The sequence below is a fragment of the Balaenoptera borealis genome (genome assembly GCF_965194805.1).
Source record: "Balaenoptera borealis genome assembly, chromosome: 4".
Lineage (NCBI taxonomy): Eukaryota > Metazoa > Chordata > Mammalia > Artiodactyla > Balaenopteridae > Balaenoptera > Balaenoptera borealis.
Window position 1 is genome coordinate 15,244,487 of NC_138861.1, and position 19,556 is coordinate 15,264,042.

General features: G+C 38.7%; 1 protein-coding gene across 13 annotated transcripts in view; it reads left to right on the forward strand.

Moving 5' to 3' along the window:
- Window positions 1–19,556, forward strand: part of PDLIM5 (PDZ and LIM domain 5) — a 211,591-nt gene continuing 192,035 nt past the window's right edge. For 10 of the 13 annotated variants that reach the window (XM_082391703.1, XM_082391697.1, XM_082391706.1 and 7 more), the window contains exons 1-2: window positions 1–135; window positions 3,297–3,434. In XM_082391703.1, coding sequence (XP_082247829.1) covers window positions 3,339–3,434 — 96 coding nt within the window. In that variant the 5' untranslated portion in view covers window positions 1–135; window positions 3,297–3,338. Of the gene's footprint in view, window positions 136–730; window positions 1,202–1,254; window positions 1,520–3,296; window positions 3,435–19,556 lie in introns of those variants that run through there. The other 3 variants (XM_082391702.1, XM_082391705.1, XM_082391704.1) reach the window with 3 other exon arrangements.

Sequence of the window (19,556 nt, forward strand, 5' to 3'; positions counted from 1 at the left end):
TGTCTCGGGGGCGGGGCCTGTGGGGGTGAGGAGCCAGGAGGCGGAAGTTCCCGGGGGCCGTGGGGACGGCGTACACACCGCGAGTCACTTGTCAGCGCTCGTCTGAGGCGGAGGTATCGCCGCGCCGGACCCGAGGTGAGTGGCCGCTCGCCGGCGATGCGCGTCTCGGATCCCGGGTAGTGAGGAGGGAAAGAAGGGGTCGCCGTACGCAGAGCGCGTGGAGGGAAGCCCAGCTAGTGGAGAGGAGGGGGCGCGCCTCGCGCCGGGTGGCTGCTCAGGTGTTTGCCGGACGCCGATCAGCGGAGGTGGGAGAGCGGCGTGGGAAGAGGAGCGCCCGGGAAAGGGCGGCGCGGGAGCGGGCCCCAGGCCAGAGGACGGGCACTGGAGCCCGGGCGGGCTGGGACGAGAGCGACGGCGTCGCCGGGCACGCACCGAGGCGTCCGGGGACACTCGCGTCCCGCGCGAGTCTTCCTGGGGGTGTGGGGAGGAAGCGGGTCTAAACGGGAACGGCGTGCTGATTTTTTATTTGCTCTCACGCTACTGAGAAGCATTTATCTCCCCCCGAATATTTAGGATTGTGTAACCTGTTAGGGGACAACTTCCGTGCGTCCAGAAATAAAGCTTGTTTAAAAAAACAAATCTGTCACGAACGCCAGATTTATTAGTGCTCGCGTACTTGGTGGGGCTTTTTTTTAAAAAGACTGTGGTCCCGTTCGTTTGACAGTAAGTGGAAAAAGGAAAGGCGTATGGACAGGGCAGTCCTAGGAAAGAAAATTCGTGGCTGCGCTGGGCAGGGTAGGTCTCGGGTGTGATCGCCGGATCCTCTCCCAAGTCTGCCTTCCTGACCACGGGCCGTTGGAAGCCGCCTGCCTCCGGAGCGGCCGGCTCGGGAACCTTATTTGGCAAACAGGGCTAGGCGTGAACCTCTGCTGGAAAACTGTCTCGTCGGTTACTTTCACCCGGTGCCCGCGGCTTTAGTTCTTCCGCTCTACCTCCGCAGTCGCTCCATCTGGGGAAGAAGAGAATCTCAAGATAACAGCTTTCATTTCAGACCCTTCTCGGAGAAATTCATCACGAGTTCTTTCCCTTCTCCCACCCACCGAAGGAGCTGGGATAGGAGTGTGGGAAATGCCAGGCTTCCTGCCTAAGGACTAGAGCGAAGACACTGTTCGGACTTTCCCCTAAAAGACAATCCAGCACGGTACAGAAGTGCCAGCATTTTCTACGTGCTTGAAAGCAGAAAGGCTGCTCAATATTTCCTGCCTGCTTGGTATTTTAGGAAGAGTTTGGGCACTAATATTACCAGCCCTGGAAAAGGCCAGTAGTATTACAATTGCTTCGGTTTCAGAATATTTTAAGGCACGTGAAGCTAGCAAAGGGAGAGTAGTGGAAGGGAAACGACACTAGAAATGAACTGACGCTGGTTCTGTAGTGTGGCTGTGACCTTGCCAGTGCTAGAGATTTTAATACCAAATGGGAGAAATCAGGAAGGGAGCTCGCAAGTAAAGGGAAGCTGCAGGTACATAGGTTGATATATGAATTAAACACATTTTCTTGTAGGGAATGTTGAGATCAGAGGAAGTGGAACCTCACTTTCACATTCTTCTCTTGACAAAAAGTTAAAGATTAAAAAAGAAGGGGGGGTAGGCTGCCTGTGAAATGTCTGTTGGCGTTACACACTTTTGATTTATATTGTGTGCCATTATCCAGTCTTCCTCTACAACTTCTCTGAAACTCTTCTCGTTTATTACAGTGAGAAAGCAATTAGATTATGTGTGGCTCTTTATTACCTCCTATTTGTTTTTCACATATATTAACTAGTTTGACCTCTGGTCTGGCCTTTTCATCTTTTTAGTGTTTGTTGCATCAGTATTGACGTAATGTATTATTGGCTAGTAGTTCAGTGAACTGCTATGCCAGTGGAAAAGCCCATTTTGTTTCTGGGCAGATGCAGGGCAGATTTTCACTGATTTTTCTTTAAGAACTGGACTTATTTGAAAATTTTGCCTCATTTTCCCCATATGAGAAGATGGAATCTGCTTGCTTTTAATATACCCAGTGGTTCGCATATCTACATCTGCCACTATTAATTTGGTGTGATGGAATAGAAATTTTCAATGGGTTAAAAAAATGGAATAATATTTTAAGACAGATAATAGGTGATGATTTGGCTGAATAGCACAGATTTTCCAAGGAAGCGTGTCTGAAACAGCTTCTTTTTTAAAAATGTGGTTTTAAAATTATTACACATCTGTTATATTATTTTTAAAGAGGGAAATAATAGGTGTCTTAGTATTACATTTTAGAAGACCTCCATTCCTCCCAGTCTCCCGCTCACACATAACCACCATAACAACCAACACCAAACTCCGAGTCACGCTTTTTTTTCTTGAGTTTTTTTTTGTTATATAAAAGTACTACCATGAGAGTCATTATGAGCGCACTTCCAGCAAAACACAGAAGAAAGAAAGCACTGAAGCGCTGGTTGTTTTCTAAAGCTCTAATTCTTTCATGCATTAAGATTCACCTTTTATTCCTACCATGTTTAGTCAGACTTATACACTGTGTGGTAAATGCTCGCTCCACTTTGCCTGATGAGGTGTGTATATAAAACAAAAAGCAGGTTCTGATTGAAATATGATTGTGCTAGAGTATTGCCCATCATGGCCCGTCTGAAGGAAATGTAAATAATTTCTTTGCGTGGAAAATAACACATCCCCAGAAGAGGAAATACAAGTTGTAGTTTATAATTGGAGAGAATAGTTTCATGCATTAAAAAACAACTTCTCGTTTTAAAGAATTTAGAGTTTGGAAAGCATGAATGAGAGTCTACTGATTTGTAGTTCTTTTCATATGTTAGGGTAACTTAGAATTTAAGTAAGTGAAATTGAAGGACTCTTGCCAACTGCAGGCAGAAGGACAGGGAAAATCATTTTGAATTAAACCTGAAATAAAGTTTTGTTCTTTTTTTGTATAAAATGAAGTGTTGTAAAGTACTTTGAATTAAAGTTTGTATGCAAGAAGCCACAAATTGTATTGTAGCAAGTTGTAAAACTGATCAAATGTCTAGAAATATACTCTAATATGGAATTTTTAGACTATGGAAATTGGCATGAGTTTAGAGATTATGTATTAGCTCATAGATTCCTTTTCTTTGACTGAAATGAGAACTTAATATGACTTATTTTGCATATCCCCTCTTCCCCCCAAAACAAAATACTGAAGATCATTTAGTTGAAATATGTAATAGGTTTTAAAGTAAACATTTTTGTTAACCATCTAATTTTCTTTCACAGTTTCTTTCATTTTTGGGGATTGGACTTTGAGCCATTAGAACCATGAGCAACTACAGTGTGTCCTTGGTTGGCCCAGCTCCTTGGGGTTTCCGGCTACAAGGTGGCAAGGACTTCAACATGCCTCTGACAATCTCTAGCGTAAGCAAACTTTACAGATTTTATTGCGAGTGTTCATTCAATGCATAATCCTAGAAACATCACGGCCGAGTTGTTGAATTCTCTGATGACCTGCGCTCTACTTAATAGAATTGCTTATGGAATTTGATCTCAGCAAACTTAGTTATCTATAGTAAAGGATGGGCTGGGGAGGGAATTTAGCAAGGATAATTGATTTCAGTTAAGCTTATTTGCCCCCACCTTAATAATAAAATTGAAAGCATTTAACTGGGGGGACAGACTCCAAATCTTTGAACTGTCGCTAATTTGGGGAGTTCTCTGGACCTTAGTTTCTTCATATGTAATAGAAGTTTGCACTGTGGGATTTTCACGGTCCCTTTCAGCTCCAAAAGCTGTTTATTAGAAACTGTAGATCAATATTGAATAAAATGACTGTTTTTTTGGTGTTATTTCCTCAGCTCGCTCTCTGGTGAGGGGTTAGCCTACAGTAAAATGGCCCAAAGCTACTTACCTATGAAGAGAAAATGAAGGGCTTGGATGGCCAACTAGATAGTCAGCCTTTGAATGCTTAAGATTTGGCTGTTTATCTCATTATGGATTTAGTTTGAATGTATTCTGTGTATATATTTTAATGATATGTTTTCATGATGATAATGACATTGATGGAGTAATTATAGCTTTCATTTATTGAGGTTTGGCTGGGTATCAGACATTGTTTCACTTTCATCTCCAGTAGGTAATTATTGCTATTAATTACTTGTGTAACATTTCAGAGGGTTTTTTGTATATTCAAATAAATATGAATATCTATTCCCCTTTTACTTACATGGTAGCATCTTAATACACGCTGTTCCACACATTGCTTTTTTTCTCAACAATTTACCTTAGAGAGCTTTCCCTGTTACTAGAGTTTTTTTCTTTTTCTTTTTCTTTTTTTTTTTTTTTTATAACAGATGTATAGAATTCTTTTGTAGGGAAGTAAAATTTATTTAAGCAATCCCCTATTGAAGGGTATTTATACTGTTGCCAGTATTGCTATTACAAGTAATGCTTCAGTGGATATCGTATATACATAATTATATATGTATAATTTTGATAGGTTATGCCAGTTTGCACTTTTGTGTAATACATAAAAAAATCTATTCCCCCAACAGCATTACCAGCAAACTTTCGGATTTTTGCCAAGTTCTTTACCTCATCTCAGTTAATTCTCACACCAACCTGTGAAGTAGTGGTTTTATTCTCATTGTAAAGAACTGTGCTGTGAGCTCCCATGGCTGGTGTGGAAGAGCTGGCTTTCAAGCAGTTAATGCTCTGCCTCCTCCCCAATAAGCTTTATCATAAATTTAGGTAGATTGCTTCTCTAGTTAGATATTTAGAGAGTTATCTTTTGGTTTAATTATATATGTACTTATTATTTAATTATATATGTATAGATACTTATATATATATATATATACACACACACACACACACACACTGCTTCTTACAGTATGTATATCCAACTCGATTTTGAAAGATTAAAAATAAGTTTGTAACAATTACGTATCTCTATTAAAATACTTCAAATCCCAGTTTACTAATGAAGTCTTCCTTGTTTCTTGGCGATGGATTTTTAAAATAGTTATCTTTATCAAATTCCATCTTGATTCCAGTTACTCAGATTTTACAAGGAAACACATGTATGTAATCCAGCCTGAGAGTTTTAAGACTTTGCCTGGTTGGATGAAATTTTAAATGTAAAGCATCTGTGTGAAAATGTGTCTTGTGATTTATTCCTGTTTGAGGGGGGCAGTATCTTTTTGCCTCCTGCTGAAGAGCTATCATGAAGAAAGGAAGAATATTTGAATATTGTCTGTTTTCACATTCTGTTTACATTATTTTACATTAATTTTGAATATCCTAGTTTATGATAATGGGCTAAAGAAAATGATGGTTTAAATACTTCCATTTTTTGCTGAAAAAAAAAGTTCAGAAGCAAATTAACACCTAATGAAACACACTTTGGTGTTTGATTGTAGAAGTGCAAATGGAGTATGTAAATGTTGTGGTACCATACCTTTAAAAAAGTTTTCTGTGCTTCAGTTTCCTGGCAGACAGTCTGAGTGCCATGTTGTGATGCTGATACAACAGAACACTGTGTACATACATATGTGCCCTCTCCTGGCACAGAAGAAATGCTTTCCTTGTGTAGACAGAGTGTTAATTAAAGGATTTTGAACACACTGATTAAAAGAGACTACGGTAACAAAGCTGCTGAGTTATTTCTGTTCTCTTACAAAAGTCTCTGCCATCTCCTGTGACCTTTTTGGGCCTTGTGCAGTGGGGCATGCAATTCATTCTGGATTGACGAGGAGGGGAGGCGGAGGAAAGGGCATGTTGGTGCAACTGTGCAGCTAGGCTGTTGGCCTTTCATTGTAGTTATTTTTAACCCCTTGTGGGGTTCAGTTTTAACAGGCCCAGAAACATTGCCTAATAAAGATGGGTGCCTAATAACTAAACTATATTGTGGTAGTAAGATTATTAATGTTATACCTCATCTTAATTAGTTCTCTGGTTATATTTATTCTGCCTCAATTATGTAAAATTATTGGGATGTATTTCAGTGGTCACCAGATTATTTAATTAATAGTATCAAGAAGCAATTAAAACCTGAAAGCATGCCTTAAAACATGTAATTTAGTGATTCTCTTATTTTAATAATGTATGTGGAATTCTTAACAAGGTCTGGCATGGTATTCTCTCAGTTGTTATATTTTACAATAATATGAAATTAAAAAGAAAAAATTTAGAGACTTGAACCATCAAATCCCCCATAATTTTAGGGAACATAGCAGTTATATATTTTTTTACTTACGGTCTGTTGGAATTGATAAAGAAAAAAAAACTTAACAGGTTTGTGCTTAGCTAGGAACCTGCATCTATATATAGTTCAAAAGTATACAGTATTTCCTCTGGTCATGTATTATTATGTTGAACTCCAAAGGGCTCTTTATGTTCTCTTATAATATTGGAGCTCTGTGATATCAAATGTATTTGAGATAAATAAGCCATTGGCTGAGACTTGAACATTCTGTTTTCTTGAGTTTTTGTTACCAGCGTAGCAATATATGGATTATGACTTGCTTCATAAAGCATACAAACTGTAAAATTTTAAAACTGTAGAACTGTAAAACAGTAAACACTTTTACTGTAAAACTGTAAAACATTACTATCAGATTTTGTTCCCCGTCTCTTTTGTATGAGTTTTGCATACTTTTTTAGTAGGTGGGTTTCTAAGATAAGATTGGTGATTGTTGCAAACTTTTTGAAAAGATCCTCAAATTGCTGTAATTGTCTGATCCCATGTCACTGTCTTCAATTTCCTATCCTTAAAGTGATGTGTTGGCTACTGGAGTTTGCAGGCTGTCTTTTTATGACCCTGTATTTATGGAATTGCCTTGAAACCATGGTATGTGGGGATGGGTTTTATTGTAGCGCTGTGGGTTTGTTGGTCTTTGCCAATATATTTTATAAGAAGAAATAGGAGACTTGTTGCACAATTCAAGGCCATATTTTGGCAAGTTGCTGACCCTCATGATGGAACTACAAGAAAGATAGTGTATTTGTGAATAACATTTTAAGTACAGCATCCTAAAATTGAAATACTCTGCTTGTGTTATTTTCTGATGTATGATATTAGAATTTTTCCCTTAGCTGTCAATATTTGGATTTCCTGAAGGTGATCTCCCAATTCTCTATAAACACATCTATGGTGTTTCTTTAGCAGATAAAATGAGGTCAGACATTTTAATACCCAAATAATAGAGATTTTGATTCTCAAGAGTTAGGGGAGGATCATCTGTTACCAGGTCAGACAAGATTTTAGTTAGATTTGAAAAGCAGAAGACATGTACCATTTCCTGGAGTATGGAGTCCTGTTTAGGAGTATTACATGGAACAGAGAAAGAGCCGTGGAAACACTTTGCTGTGAATTCATTCATTCAGTAGTTAAAAGGATACTTCCTAGAAGCCACTGAAGAAGAGACAAAACATTGGGGAGTACAAAGGTTGGGGAGAAAAATAAATACAGTACTAGACAATGTCATAAGACCTGTCACAAGACAATATTTGATGGAATGACAGAGATACAGATAAGTGTTTCTCAGTTTCAGTGGGCACAGACCTTTCATATCTGTTTAGGAGTAGAGGGTTGGCTTCCTACAGGAGAAATTAATTGAACTGGTCCTTGAAGAATGAAATCTGAACACCCCAAAGTCAGTATTTCTCTGTGTTGGTTTTCAGTTCAAAGTGAAGACGAAGACTTTTTCTTGCCATTGCTTGAGTCTGAGTGAAGCTGTGAATATAGCTGAGTGATTCTCCAGACAGGCCAGCTGCAGAGTTTCCCTCCTAGAGGCGGGCAGAAAGAGACTTTCAGTCCTCAAGCTGAAATGGGAGAACCATCCTCCCTTGAATAAATGGGCCCATTGTTAATTTTAAGCTGTTGAGTATTTTCTTTTACATTCCCTTCCAACTACCCTGTTATTATGCCAAGTGAGAAAGTTGATAATTTAGCTTGTTTAACTGCATAATGTACATTTCACATGTATGTTCACCCTCTGCTTTTAAAATATTAATCACCTTTTGTGGGGGGCTCAGAGACCTGTCTTTTCCCACGTGGCAGTTTTCTGTCATCTGTGGTCCCGAGGGTCAAGAATCTCAAGATAATTTTGAAGGTGTTTTTCTGGTTTGTTATTTGTAAAGAAATGAAAATCTTTATCAGTATGTTTTATTGTAAGTTAATAGTTTGAGGAAAAAAAAGGCTTTTCTTTTTTTTTTTTTAGTTTTTAACGAATATTGGGCATTTTGGAAAGTTATTGGTTAAAAGGAATTTTACTGGTATGCAGGATTTCTGTATCTGATGGAAGAAACAATATTGTAGAGACTGGGTGAAGTAAGAATAGCACTTTAGACCTAAGTAAGGGAGATTTTCATACAAGCTATTCAGCTACTCATGAGTTAGGTCTAATATTTGCTTACTTAAACTCAGAATAACCAAAGCCTATAGACTTGTTTTCAGTCATTTTCGAGAACTTTCAATGCAAAGAGCTTGTCTTTGTGATGGTTGTTGGTTAGGCTGCAGTGTGAATATATAGTTAATCTGAATATACAGTTAGTCTTTGTCTGAAATATCCTGTTTGCAGTAGTTCTTACCCAGGTTCCCATGCACTGCAAGACTGGTCATGGCCTTTTCCCCCAGTTACAACTGCATGGAGGAGAAATCCGATATGAGTTAGTTAATCTAGGAGCAAACATTGCTCCAGGTAAAAAGGGGTTGTTTCTTTGGCATCTTATTATTATTTTTTTTAATTAATTTATTTTATTTTTGGCTGCGTTGGGTCTTCGTTGCTGCGCACGGCTTTTCTCTAGTTGCAGCAAGCCGGGGCTACTCTTTCTTGCGGTGCATGGGCTTCTCATTGTGGTGGCTTCTCTTGTTGCAGAGTACGGGCTCTAGGTGTGCGGGCTCAGGAGTTGTGGCACTCGGGCTCAGTAGTTGTGGCTCACAAGCTCTAGAGCACAGGCTCAGTAGTTGTGGCGCACGGGCTTAGTTGCTCCGTGGCATGTGGGATCTTCCCGGACCAGGGCTCGAACCCGTGTCCCCTGCATTGGCAGACGGATTCTTAACCACTGCGCCACCAGGGAAGCCCCTCTTTGGCGTCTTATAAGAGATAATTATGTTTCAGCTTTAGGAGGTGAGACTCTAGGCCTTTGTTTGAATTTTTGAGATGTAGAGATATTGAGTATACAATATAAAACTTGACAAAACAAGATCCTCACATGTGAAGTGTTAATATATGTATGGATTTGCAAATAAGTGACATAATATTGGGAATGAAAAGAAAACATTAGTTTAAGAAAGTAATGAGCAGTGACCGTGGTGACCCCTAATTTAGGTATTCTGGGTACAGAGGCACTGTGTAGCCCTGCTGGTAATTCAGGTTTGTTTCTTTAATTACAGAGTGGGAAAATCACTTTTATAGCATAGACACTCTTTTTTTTAAAGGTAATAAAATATTTAGGTATGGACAGAGCAGACAGTATTGAATGAGTGTTTAAAGTCAGGCTTGGAAGAATTTTTTATAGTATTAAAATGGAATCTCTCAAATCTTCACTTCCCCATCTTCTGTCACCTTATTATTATCATTTCTTTCTTGTTGCATAAGTGGAGTTATCTATCCTTCTGTAAACACTCAGATTTCTTTTACAGCTGAGTTTGTTACCCATTTTGTGTGATAATTACTGGAACAAAGTTCATCAACCTCATTGGCATTTAATCCACCTGGCAGGGCTAAGTAGTTGCAGCAAATGTGCCTGTCCAGCCTAAATGGAGGAGAGTAAAATAAACTGGGGACTTGATGGGAGGGAAAGGACAAGTTAGATTGAAAGAGAAAAAGAAATAGGCAATTTTAAAAAGGTCACAATGGGAACAGTTATTTACTGGGTCAGATTTGGTACTCAAGAAATCTTCACCTTTCACCCTTTTCCCCCTTTTAAAGTTTGGTTAATTTATGCTTTTCTTTAGGTAAGATATTCATATGAGTTGAAAGCCAAATGACTCAATAGCGTTTAGAGGAAAGAGTCTCCTGTTGTCCCGTCATTCATTTCCTCTGCCTGGAAGCAACCAGTGTTAGCAGTTTCTTGTATACTCTCAGGGATAATCTATACAGATGTGTGAAAATACATATATATCCTCATCATCCCCCTTTCCAACACAAATAGTATCCTTAAAAATCTGCTTTTTTGGGGCTTCTCTGGTGGCGCAGTGGTTGAGAGTCTGCCTGCCGGTGCGGGGGACACGGGTTCGAGCCATGGTCTGGAGGATCCCACATGCCGCGGAGCAGCTGGGCCCGTGAGCCACAACTACTGAGCCTGCGCGTCTGGAGCCTGTGCTCCGCAACAAGAGAGGCCGCGATAGTGAGAGGCCCGCGCACCGCGATGAAGAGTGGCCCCCGCTTGCCGCAACAGGAGAAAGCCCTCGCACAGAAACGAGGACCCAACACAGCCATAAATAAAAATAAATAAATTTTTAAAAAAAGGCACTGCTATAAAAAAAAAAAAAATCTGCTTTTTTTTGGGCATTTTGCTTTTTTCACTTAACCCCAAATCAGTAAATATATCCTTATTCTTTTTGTACAGCTGCATTGTATTTGGATTTATCATAATTTATTTAACCAGTTCCTATTGATGGACAATTAGGTTGTTAGGTTGTTTCTAATCTTTTTCTTTTAGTAACAATGTAGTGTAATTTTTGCATCAATAACTATATCTGTCTATATATGGCATATATATGAGCATACCTGTGAGATAGATTCCTAGAAATGGAATTGCTGAGTCAAAGGGTTGTATGCAATTGTAATATATATATATATTTTTTTGCAATTGTAATTTTGATTGATATTGCCAAATATCTCTATAGAGACACTCCTACCCACAATGAGAATGCCAGTTTCCTCATACCTGTGCTAGCACACGTTTGGACAGACTTTCATCTTTTCCAATCAGATGGGCCTATTTCCATCTTTCTCCTTTTTTACAGGGCTTAATCACAGGTATTCTACAGAGGATTCTGTATGTTTTTAAGTGGCTCTTTTTTTTTTCCATTTTGCGTGAGAATATATACAAAATAAAGATGTGCTGACCTTCTTTAAATGATTTTATTAACTTCTGGGGGGATGCTATTTATTTGAATTTTTTCATTTAGAGCTTTGGTTAATAATTATCCTCTATCATTTGTTTCCTATTTCCAAACAGATTTCCTCTCTCTGTTAACATATTACTTCCAATTACATGGTGAAAGATTTTTTTGTTTTTTGTGGAATAGTTTTTGGCATAGTGCCCTGTCATAGACTTTCTGAAAAATTAAGCAAATCACATTTAATAGATTTCAGGTTGTTGCCTTTGGAGTTTCTCCAGCAGCCTGATATATTGTGGAATTTCACATCCTACTCTTCTCTAGCTCCCCTTATGGATGTGACAGAGAGACTGACCATAATGAGGTATTTGGCCTGGTCCTTGGACATAGTAAAATTCACCCTTAGGAGCCTCCCTGTTTTCATATCAACTGTTATTCTCTAGTGGAGCGTAACAAGGCACAACGGTTTGCAGTGTTTCATAGCTTAGTGAGTCAGGCATCGTGAAGGCATACTAACGTGTGGCACGATACATTTCTTCATTTTACCTGGGCGTAAGCAGCAGAGAGTGTAAGTGTTGGTAACCTTGGTGACAAGAAGAGTCAGAATGCCAGGGATGTTTGTATTTTATGTGCTTAAAGTTGAGGGGAGGAGGGATTTCCCTTTACTATGCTGTAAAATTTTTAATATGATGAGAAGTGTTTGGAACTAGATAAGAAGTTGCACCATTTGTTATTTGAATTCTGTGACTTGTTAAACACTTTTTCCTAGGATTCAAAAAGTGATTTAACAATGACCACTGTTCTTCATTATAATTATCTTGAGTAAATTTTGATTTACCAAAAGAGGAAGTGTTTTTTTTTTAATGACATTAACAACCGACTCCCATTTACCATTGATTCCATCAGGGGCTTAAGTGTTGTGATTTGGTTCCATTGAGAATCCAGTTACAGTATTAGACCAGTATTTCTCAAATGATTTCTGAGATATTAACTTTTAGAGATGTGAAACTTAAAAATTTAGTAAGGTTGTGTAATGCTAGCCAGAGGAAATTGTAGATATGTTCTGAAAGTGTTTTCTTCTTGAGAAAAGATACTGGAGGACAAATATCCTTTAGAAAGCAAATGCTTTGTTCCTTAACTAGCAACCCTTAGGGCTGTTCTAGAGAAAGAAGTTTGTAAATAAATACAAGCATTGCTATACATGTAATTTTCATGACTTTGGACATTCTCTTGAAGTATCTCCATGCTACTAACTTCCAAATATTCTACAAATGGTTCTTTTGATCGTTTTATATAGGCATTTCTGTTTATATGTACCTTTATTCATTCTGGAAGATTCTAGTTCGTATCAAATTCTCAGAGTGACACTTTGATAGCTTAGCAGACAGAGGTGTTTCCAAACTTCATCAATGGCTTGTTCCCTCCTAGGCTGTTTCCTCATCTTCAGGGTGGCACCTTGCCGAGGCAGGAATTCTAAAATCCTGCATTTAATATATTAATCCTGTCAGACCCACTTGACAGAACTGAGTTTACAGTCCAAAATGCCTGTTTTGAACCCTGAAGTCCTTGGTCTCTTTATTCTTCATGCACGGTACCGTTAGCCCTACCCATCCATCAGGGCACGTTCATATACTAGGTGCTCTTTGAAATGTTTGACTGCTCCGACTCACTTGGGTCTCCTTTCTTTCCTATATTAAATAATAATAATGAAAATACACTGACATTTATTGAGCCCTTGCTATTGTCTAGGCCCTGCTGTAGATATTTTGCACATGTTCGATTATTTAATTCTCATAGTGACCCTCTGAGGAAGTATGATTTAAAACCTCTGATTTGCAGATGAAGAAACAGAGAGACAGAGCAGTTAAATAAGATGCTCAGAGTTGCACAGCTAGTAATTGGTTAGGCTTAGGATTTGATACCAGACAAACTGAGTAGTAATACTGTAATGCTTTTAACCAGTATACTCTGTTTTCTGGGAATAGGTGACAGTTTTCACTACTGACAACCAAGTTTGTATGTGTTTCTTAAAGAGAGAATCAAAGACTTGTGTAAATGGGAGTAACTGAGATTATTTTTAAAACTATGACTAGTTTCTAAACTAATCATTAACATCATGAGTGAGATTTTTTAAATGTACCTTGTAGGCCCAGACTTTGAATTCAGGATGTTTAGGGATTCTCGCATGCCTTATGGATGTTTCTCGTGTACCATCGAATCCCATTTTGTACACTAATGTTTGGGAACATTATGTAGCTTTTATTTTTAAAAAATATTTTTACTATGGATCTTTTGTTATTTAGATCACTTCATCAAAAAGATTAAGGCTAAATTGCAATGGAACTGCCACTGACTAAATAATGTGACAGATCTGCTTTTCTCCAACTACTGGTCTTTTCACTTTTTTCAGAGTTCAGTCAACATAGGTCAAATCCTTTTTGGAAATAAATGTCAGTTTTAATAATATATGATATCAGGCTTCAGTTCTATTTATGACGCTGAAAGTATCTTTAGAACACTTTGAAGTTGGCGCGTTACTTATAATATTTTAATACTATAAAATTTAATAATGAATGTTAAATTTACCAAAGACTTCTGGAGGAATCTTTAGTAAATTTAACCAATATTTAACCAAGTATATAACAAGTATAGTTGGTTTTGTTTCATACCTCATTGTTAAGCCTAAAGTGGTAAAATTTATGTTAAAAGGAACTGCATATAGTCTTTTTAAGGCCAAATTTTTGGTCTTCATATTATGTTTCACGGTGGTACAGTTTAAGTACATACAAATAGGTCATATACTTTGCTAAATCATGAACCTCTCTCACCAGGAAAAAACCCGCTACAACTCTGGGTCTTATTTACTCAAGATCATATTAAAATTCCCCGTACATGTTTAATAGCTTTTGACTGATGATCATAATGATGATGGGGACAAATGGGAAGCTGGGTTGCGGTTGTAGTTGTTTCTTCTAGAATTGTTTTGTTAATGAAAATGATTAATAGTTATAATTAGCTGATGAGACATTTTGGTTTTCTTTGTTTTTAATCCTAGTCAGGGTTTGTTTCTAGGAAACGCCCCCAATGTTACTTAATGTAATAGCCCTCTGCCTCCCTAGGTACGGAGTCTTCCTGTGTGTCAGCCCGAGTTTGTTTTCTCTGTATTTGACCCAGTGGTTCTCTTTCTGTCCTTTAGTGTCATGCACAACAAAGGATAGCCCTCGCTCACATTACAGCCTTTCCAGTAGGTGACCGAGTTGTATTTCCTTTTAAGTCTTGTGGATCTTCTGTTGGAAGCCATTTCTTCAAATGTTTCTTTCTTGACGGTTGCCTCTCTTCACACGCCTGAGCATTTGCCTTAAAAAGCAGTTCAGTTTTTAAATGTCTCTTTATGTGTGACTCCCAGAACTGAACCTAACACTTCATACATTAAGACCAATGCAGAAGTAGAGTTACTAAGTAAGGAAACTGATTTTTGTGACCAGACAGTGCAGGGTTTAGAACTGCCCTGGGCACTGGGCTTGATAGAATTTTTACTGTTTTCTCTGTATACTATGATACTGTTTGAAATTTTTACAATATGTGTGTCTTTTGTTTAAAAAGTGAAAGGAAATTAAAACTGGCCTGTGCTTTGTAGACATGCAAACTCAGGCTTGTCTGGATATATATGGAAGTTAGGAGAGCATGAGAGGGGCAGGTGTTTGTGCATGTGTGTGCTGTTTGCATGAAAGATAAAGGGACTTCATGGGAAAGAATTCAAGAAACACATAAATGAGGTGTGTTCAAGCTTAGTCCTTGGAGATTTTATTATTATTATTTATTATCTTTTAGGAGAGATGAGTAAATTCCTGGTACAGCAGAGTATGTCCTCTTGGTATTGTCTTCTGATGCTGCCCTTCTCCTGAATGGCTCATGCCAGAGCCCTAAGAGAAGGTGTTAGGTAACATATATTCGTTAGTCTCTTACTGTGTATTAGGCTTGGATAGAGAGGGTGGTTCTCTGTTTTCTGACAGAAAGGTACATGGACCATGATACGGAATATAAGAAGGAGCTTGGAAGTAGGAGAGGACATATATGTAACGAGACTTGGGCAAAGACCACAGTGATGTGCGCTTTGATCATACAGCCTAGTTAGGATGGTAGGGAACTTCTCGACTAGCATCTATAGAATCCGTAGAGGAGATAGAAGTAGCAGCGGTGGACAGAATTTACTGTTCCTACATCTGGGCATGGAGCCATTTATTCAGTATCGTTATCAAGCACCTACTGTGTGCTCAGTCCTGGTCTAGGCACTGAAAGTACACAAAACAAAGTCATTATTGTTATGAACCTTATATTCTAGTAAGAGGGGCTGTTAACTCACAAGTGTATCGATAAATAAGCCATGTAATTTAATAAGGTGATGTGCTAGGGAATAATTGGGGGAAGGGTATATGGGGGAAGGGTTTTACCTTAAGTTGGGCCGTCAAGACAGGCCCTGCTGACTGAGGAAGCAACATTGACTTAAGAATAAGAAGCCAGTCATGGGAAGAGGAAGGAGAACAGCGCTGCAGGCATCAAAAGGCCTGGAGACAAGAAGGAGCTTGGCCTGTTCAAGGAGTAGAAAAGCAGTGGCAGGAGTGCAGTGAGCAAGGAGGCAAGTGGAGTGAGATGGGGGACGGGAGGGAAGCCTAGCGTCAGAATGAGCCATACGGAGGCTTAAGGGAGTGGGATGACGTTGGGGGTGATGGTGGGACAACTGGGGGTTTGAGAAGGATTCTGATTCCTCTGGATGAGAGCTGGGCTAGGAAGAGTGGGTTACTGTTACTGTGATTTTACCCTATCTGCAAGCTGGTGTGTTTTTAAAGTGGTTTTGATAGAAATTTCAGGGGAAGAATTCCAAAAATATTTTGAGCAAAGGAATAACCATATAACCTTCCAAGGTGGCTACTTGGAAGTAAGATACTCATTTTAATATGTTTGTTTGGAAAAGTTATTTATAAGTTGTAACACATACATTATTATTTTCTCATTGTTATTTGCACACTGATTACAGTTTTTCTCTTTTGTGTTCTTTTAAGTTTTATTATCGCTGTAAGAAGTGGCTTGTTTCCCAGATGGCTTCTGTTTTCATTTCCTTGTGATGTTATGACCTTTTCTACTTTAATAAGGAAATGTTGCATACACCTTCAGGAGTTGTATACAGATTATGCTGGTAACACTTTTGCTAGAGTCTGCCTCAAAGATAAAGTGAGTGTTAGGGTGTTTATTCTAGGTCAGATACGTTGAGCTGGAAAAGATTTTAATAGTGTCTATTTTTATTTATTTTTATTTTTGGTTGCGTTGAGTCTTCGTTTCTGTGCAAGGGCTTTCTCTAGTTGCGGCGAGCGGGGGCCACTCTTCATCGCGGTGCGCGGGCCTCTCACTATTGCGGCCTCTCTTGTTGCGGAGCACAGGCTCCAGACGCGCAGGCTCAGTAATTGCGGCTCACGGGCCCAGTTGCTCTGCGGCATGTGGGATCTTCCCAGACCAGGGCTCGAACCCGTGTCCCCTGCATTGGCAGGCGGACTCTCAACCACTGCGCCACCAGGGAAGCCCCAAGTGTCTATTTTTAAAAAGAATGTTTTAGCCTGTTGGTTGGTTAATGTGCCCAATGCCAAAAATTATGTTTTGTGGCCTCTTTATTATTTCAAGTGGAGGGAGTTTATGAGATTTAATGTTTTTCATTTCTGAACCTTTCAGAGAGGTCACTTGAGCGGGATTAACATCTCATAAGAGAAGGCTGACTGTTGACACTTCAGTAAATTCAGATTTTCATGCCTTAAATACATTGTTAATGGATAAAAGTGTTGCCAATATCATGTAGCTATAGGTCTGTAATAATAAATCATAATGCTTTAGCAAATGATGTAACTTCATACTTCATATTTAAGGTCAACTTTTTATAAATTCAGGGAAAGAATGAGTTTCCTATGAGTTTTGGGGTATATTTGCAAAATAACACTTTACAGCCAACTTAGGAATATCTGTGTTATATTAAGTATGACAAAATAATAATACTAGTGTAAAAGAACTGTCACTCTAGATAAAGTTTTCTTAATGACTTTATCTTAAGATTTAAAGTAATCTAATAGTAATTAATTTCCAGCCTTAAAAAAAACACTACAGGCAGTTGTGATTATATCATGAAGAATGGTCAAACGTCTATGACTCTGTTTTATTACCAAAGCTAATATAGTAGTCTTGTATTTTTTATTAATTTTTTTTTTTTACTGCAGTCCTTGAAGGTTTATTTTTTCTCCCAATATACCATTTTAAGATTATATTTTTAGTGGACAATATTCTACATGCTGTTTAGTGTAGTTATTACCAGTGCAAGCTCTGGAGCACAATGTCTGCATGTGAATCCTGGCTCTGTAATTTACCAGCTATATATATCTGGACAAATTACTCGACTGTGCCCCAGGTCCTTAACTGTCAAATGGGGGAAAAATAATATTTACATCATAGGTTTGTTGCATTGAATAAATAAACACCTGTAAAGTGCCTGGCACATAGTAAGAACTCAGTGAAGTTTACCTAATAAGAACAGAGGTTATCTTAGAGTAATAACTATTTACTAGTAATATCTAGTTGAAGCAGTTTTGGCACTATATATTTCTAGATCCCTCACTTCTTAGATAATGTCATCTTCCAAATTAATTCTCGTTTTCTTTTTCATAGGCTTTTATAGAAGATTCTTTAGAAGTATGCTTCTCAGTACACACACAGACATACACATGCACACGCACACACATACACAGCATACACACACTGCAGTTTGAATTATTTCATGTAACATCTTTTATAGAAGGTACATAATAAATATTTGTTGAATGAATAGCCCATTTCCTTCTTCCGTCTGTCATGATCTGGCATAAACTCTCAAAGAGATCTGAAAGGAGGGTTTGCACCGGTAATAACCTCCAATTCGACATTCTTTGCTTAGTGATTGCCATTCACTATAGTTTTTTGTTTTTTTAATTCTTCTAAAGAGGCATGGTAAGCTATATTGCTGGTGAGAGACAGTTGCTCTAGGGAACAATTTTCTCCTCCAGTGAAGGATAGACTTGATTATAAGAGAGAATATATAAGTGGAACGTAGACTAGGCAAACTTAGCAATGTGTCTGCCATTTGTACCATCTCTTTCCAGGAGTTTTGGTACATCAGCCTTTGTGCATTGGTCTCTGTGATCCTTACCTTGCCCTCCTGCTTTTCTGTCCATAGCCAACTGGACCTGGGATGGGTGCTTGACCATCTATAGGCAGTGTAGCAACCTATAGATAAAGTTAGAAGATCTGTATGTGGTCATACTATTTGCAAGCCTTATGAATTTTATGAAATATAAAATTTAACTACTCTGAACTTAAGCTGTACAAATCAGTATAAATAAATCATTGCTGTTCCTTCGTTGACTTATTTATACTTACTCCACAGATATTTATTGAATGTTGTTATATGCCAGGCACTGTCCTAGGCCCTGGGAATACAGTGGTGTGAATAAAACAGTCTGCCCTCCCAGACTTACACTTTAGGGAAGTGAAAATAAATAAATAAAAATAGTTGGTGATAAATAGTATGGGGCAAAGCAAAGGAGTATGGGGAAAGGGAGTGGTAGTTGAATGTGAGTTACTGATTTATAGAAGGTGAGCAAATAAGGCCTCGTAGATAAGGTGACATTGAACAGAGACTTGGATGAAGTGGGGCGGGGGAGAGAGTATTTTGGGCAAAGGGTAAAGACCATGAGATGAACATTTGCTTTGCATGTTTCAGGAACAGCAAGACTTGAGTGGCTGGAGTAGACTAAGGGGGAGAGTGGTAGAGGATGATTTTAGAACGTTGAAGGTAGTTATTTCCTAAGATTAATTGTATTAAAATCTACAGCAGGTTAGTTGATAGGACAGAGGCATTTTGCCGCTAGTTTAAAATAAGACCTTGTCAGGGCTTCCCTGGTGGCGCAGTGGTTGAGAGTCTGCCTGCCAATGCAGAGGACACGGGTTCGAGCCCTGGTCTGGGAAGATCCCACATGCCGCGGAGCAACTAGGCCCGTGAGCCACAATTACTGAGCCTGCGCGTCTGGAGCCTGTGCTCCGCAACAAGAGAGGCCGCGATGGTGAGAGGCCCGCGCACCGCGATGAAGAGTGGCCCCCGCTCGCCGCCAACTAGAGAAAGCCCTCGCACAGAAACGAAGACCCAGCACAGCCATAAATAATAAAATTAATAAATTAATTTAAAAAAATAAAAAAAATAAAAAAAATAAAATAAAATAAGACCTTGTCAACAAAGTGATAGGTTTGGGTTTTTTTGGGTTTTTTTTTTTGGTTTGTTTTTGGAAAACAGTACTGTGGTACACAGAAAATATTTCTCTGAAGTCTGAGAAGTCTGCTGACTGCAGTGTTATTTTATTCAGGATTGATACTAGTTGTTAATGTATTTGAGACTTAAAAGGTTG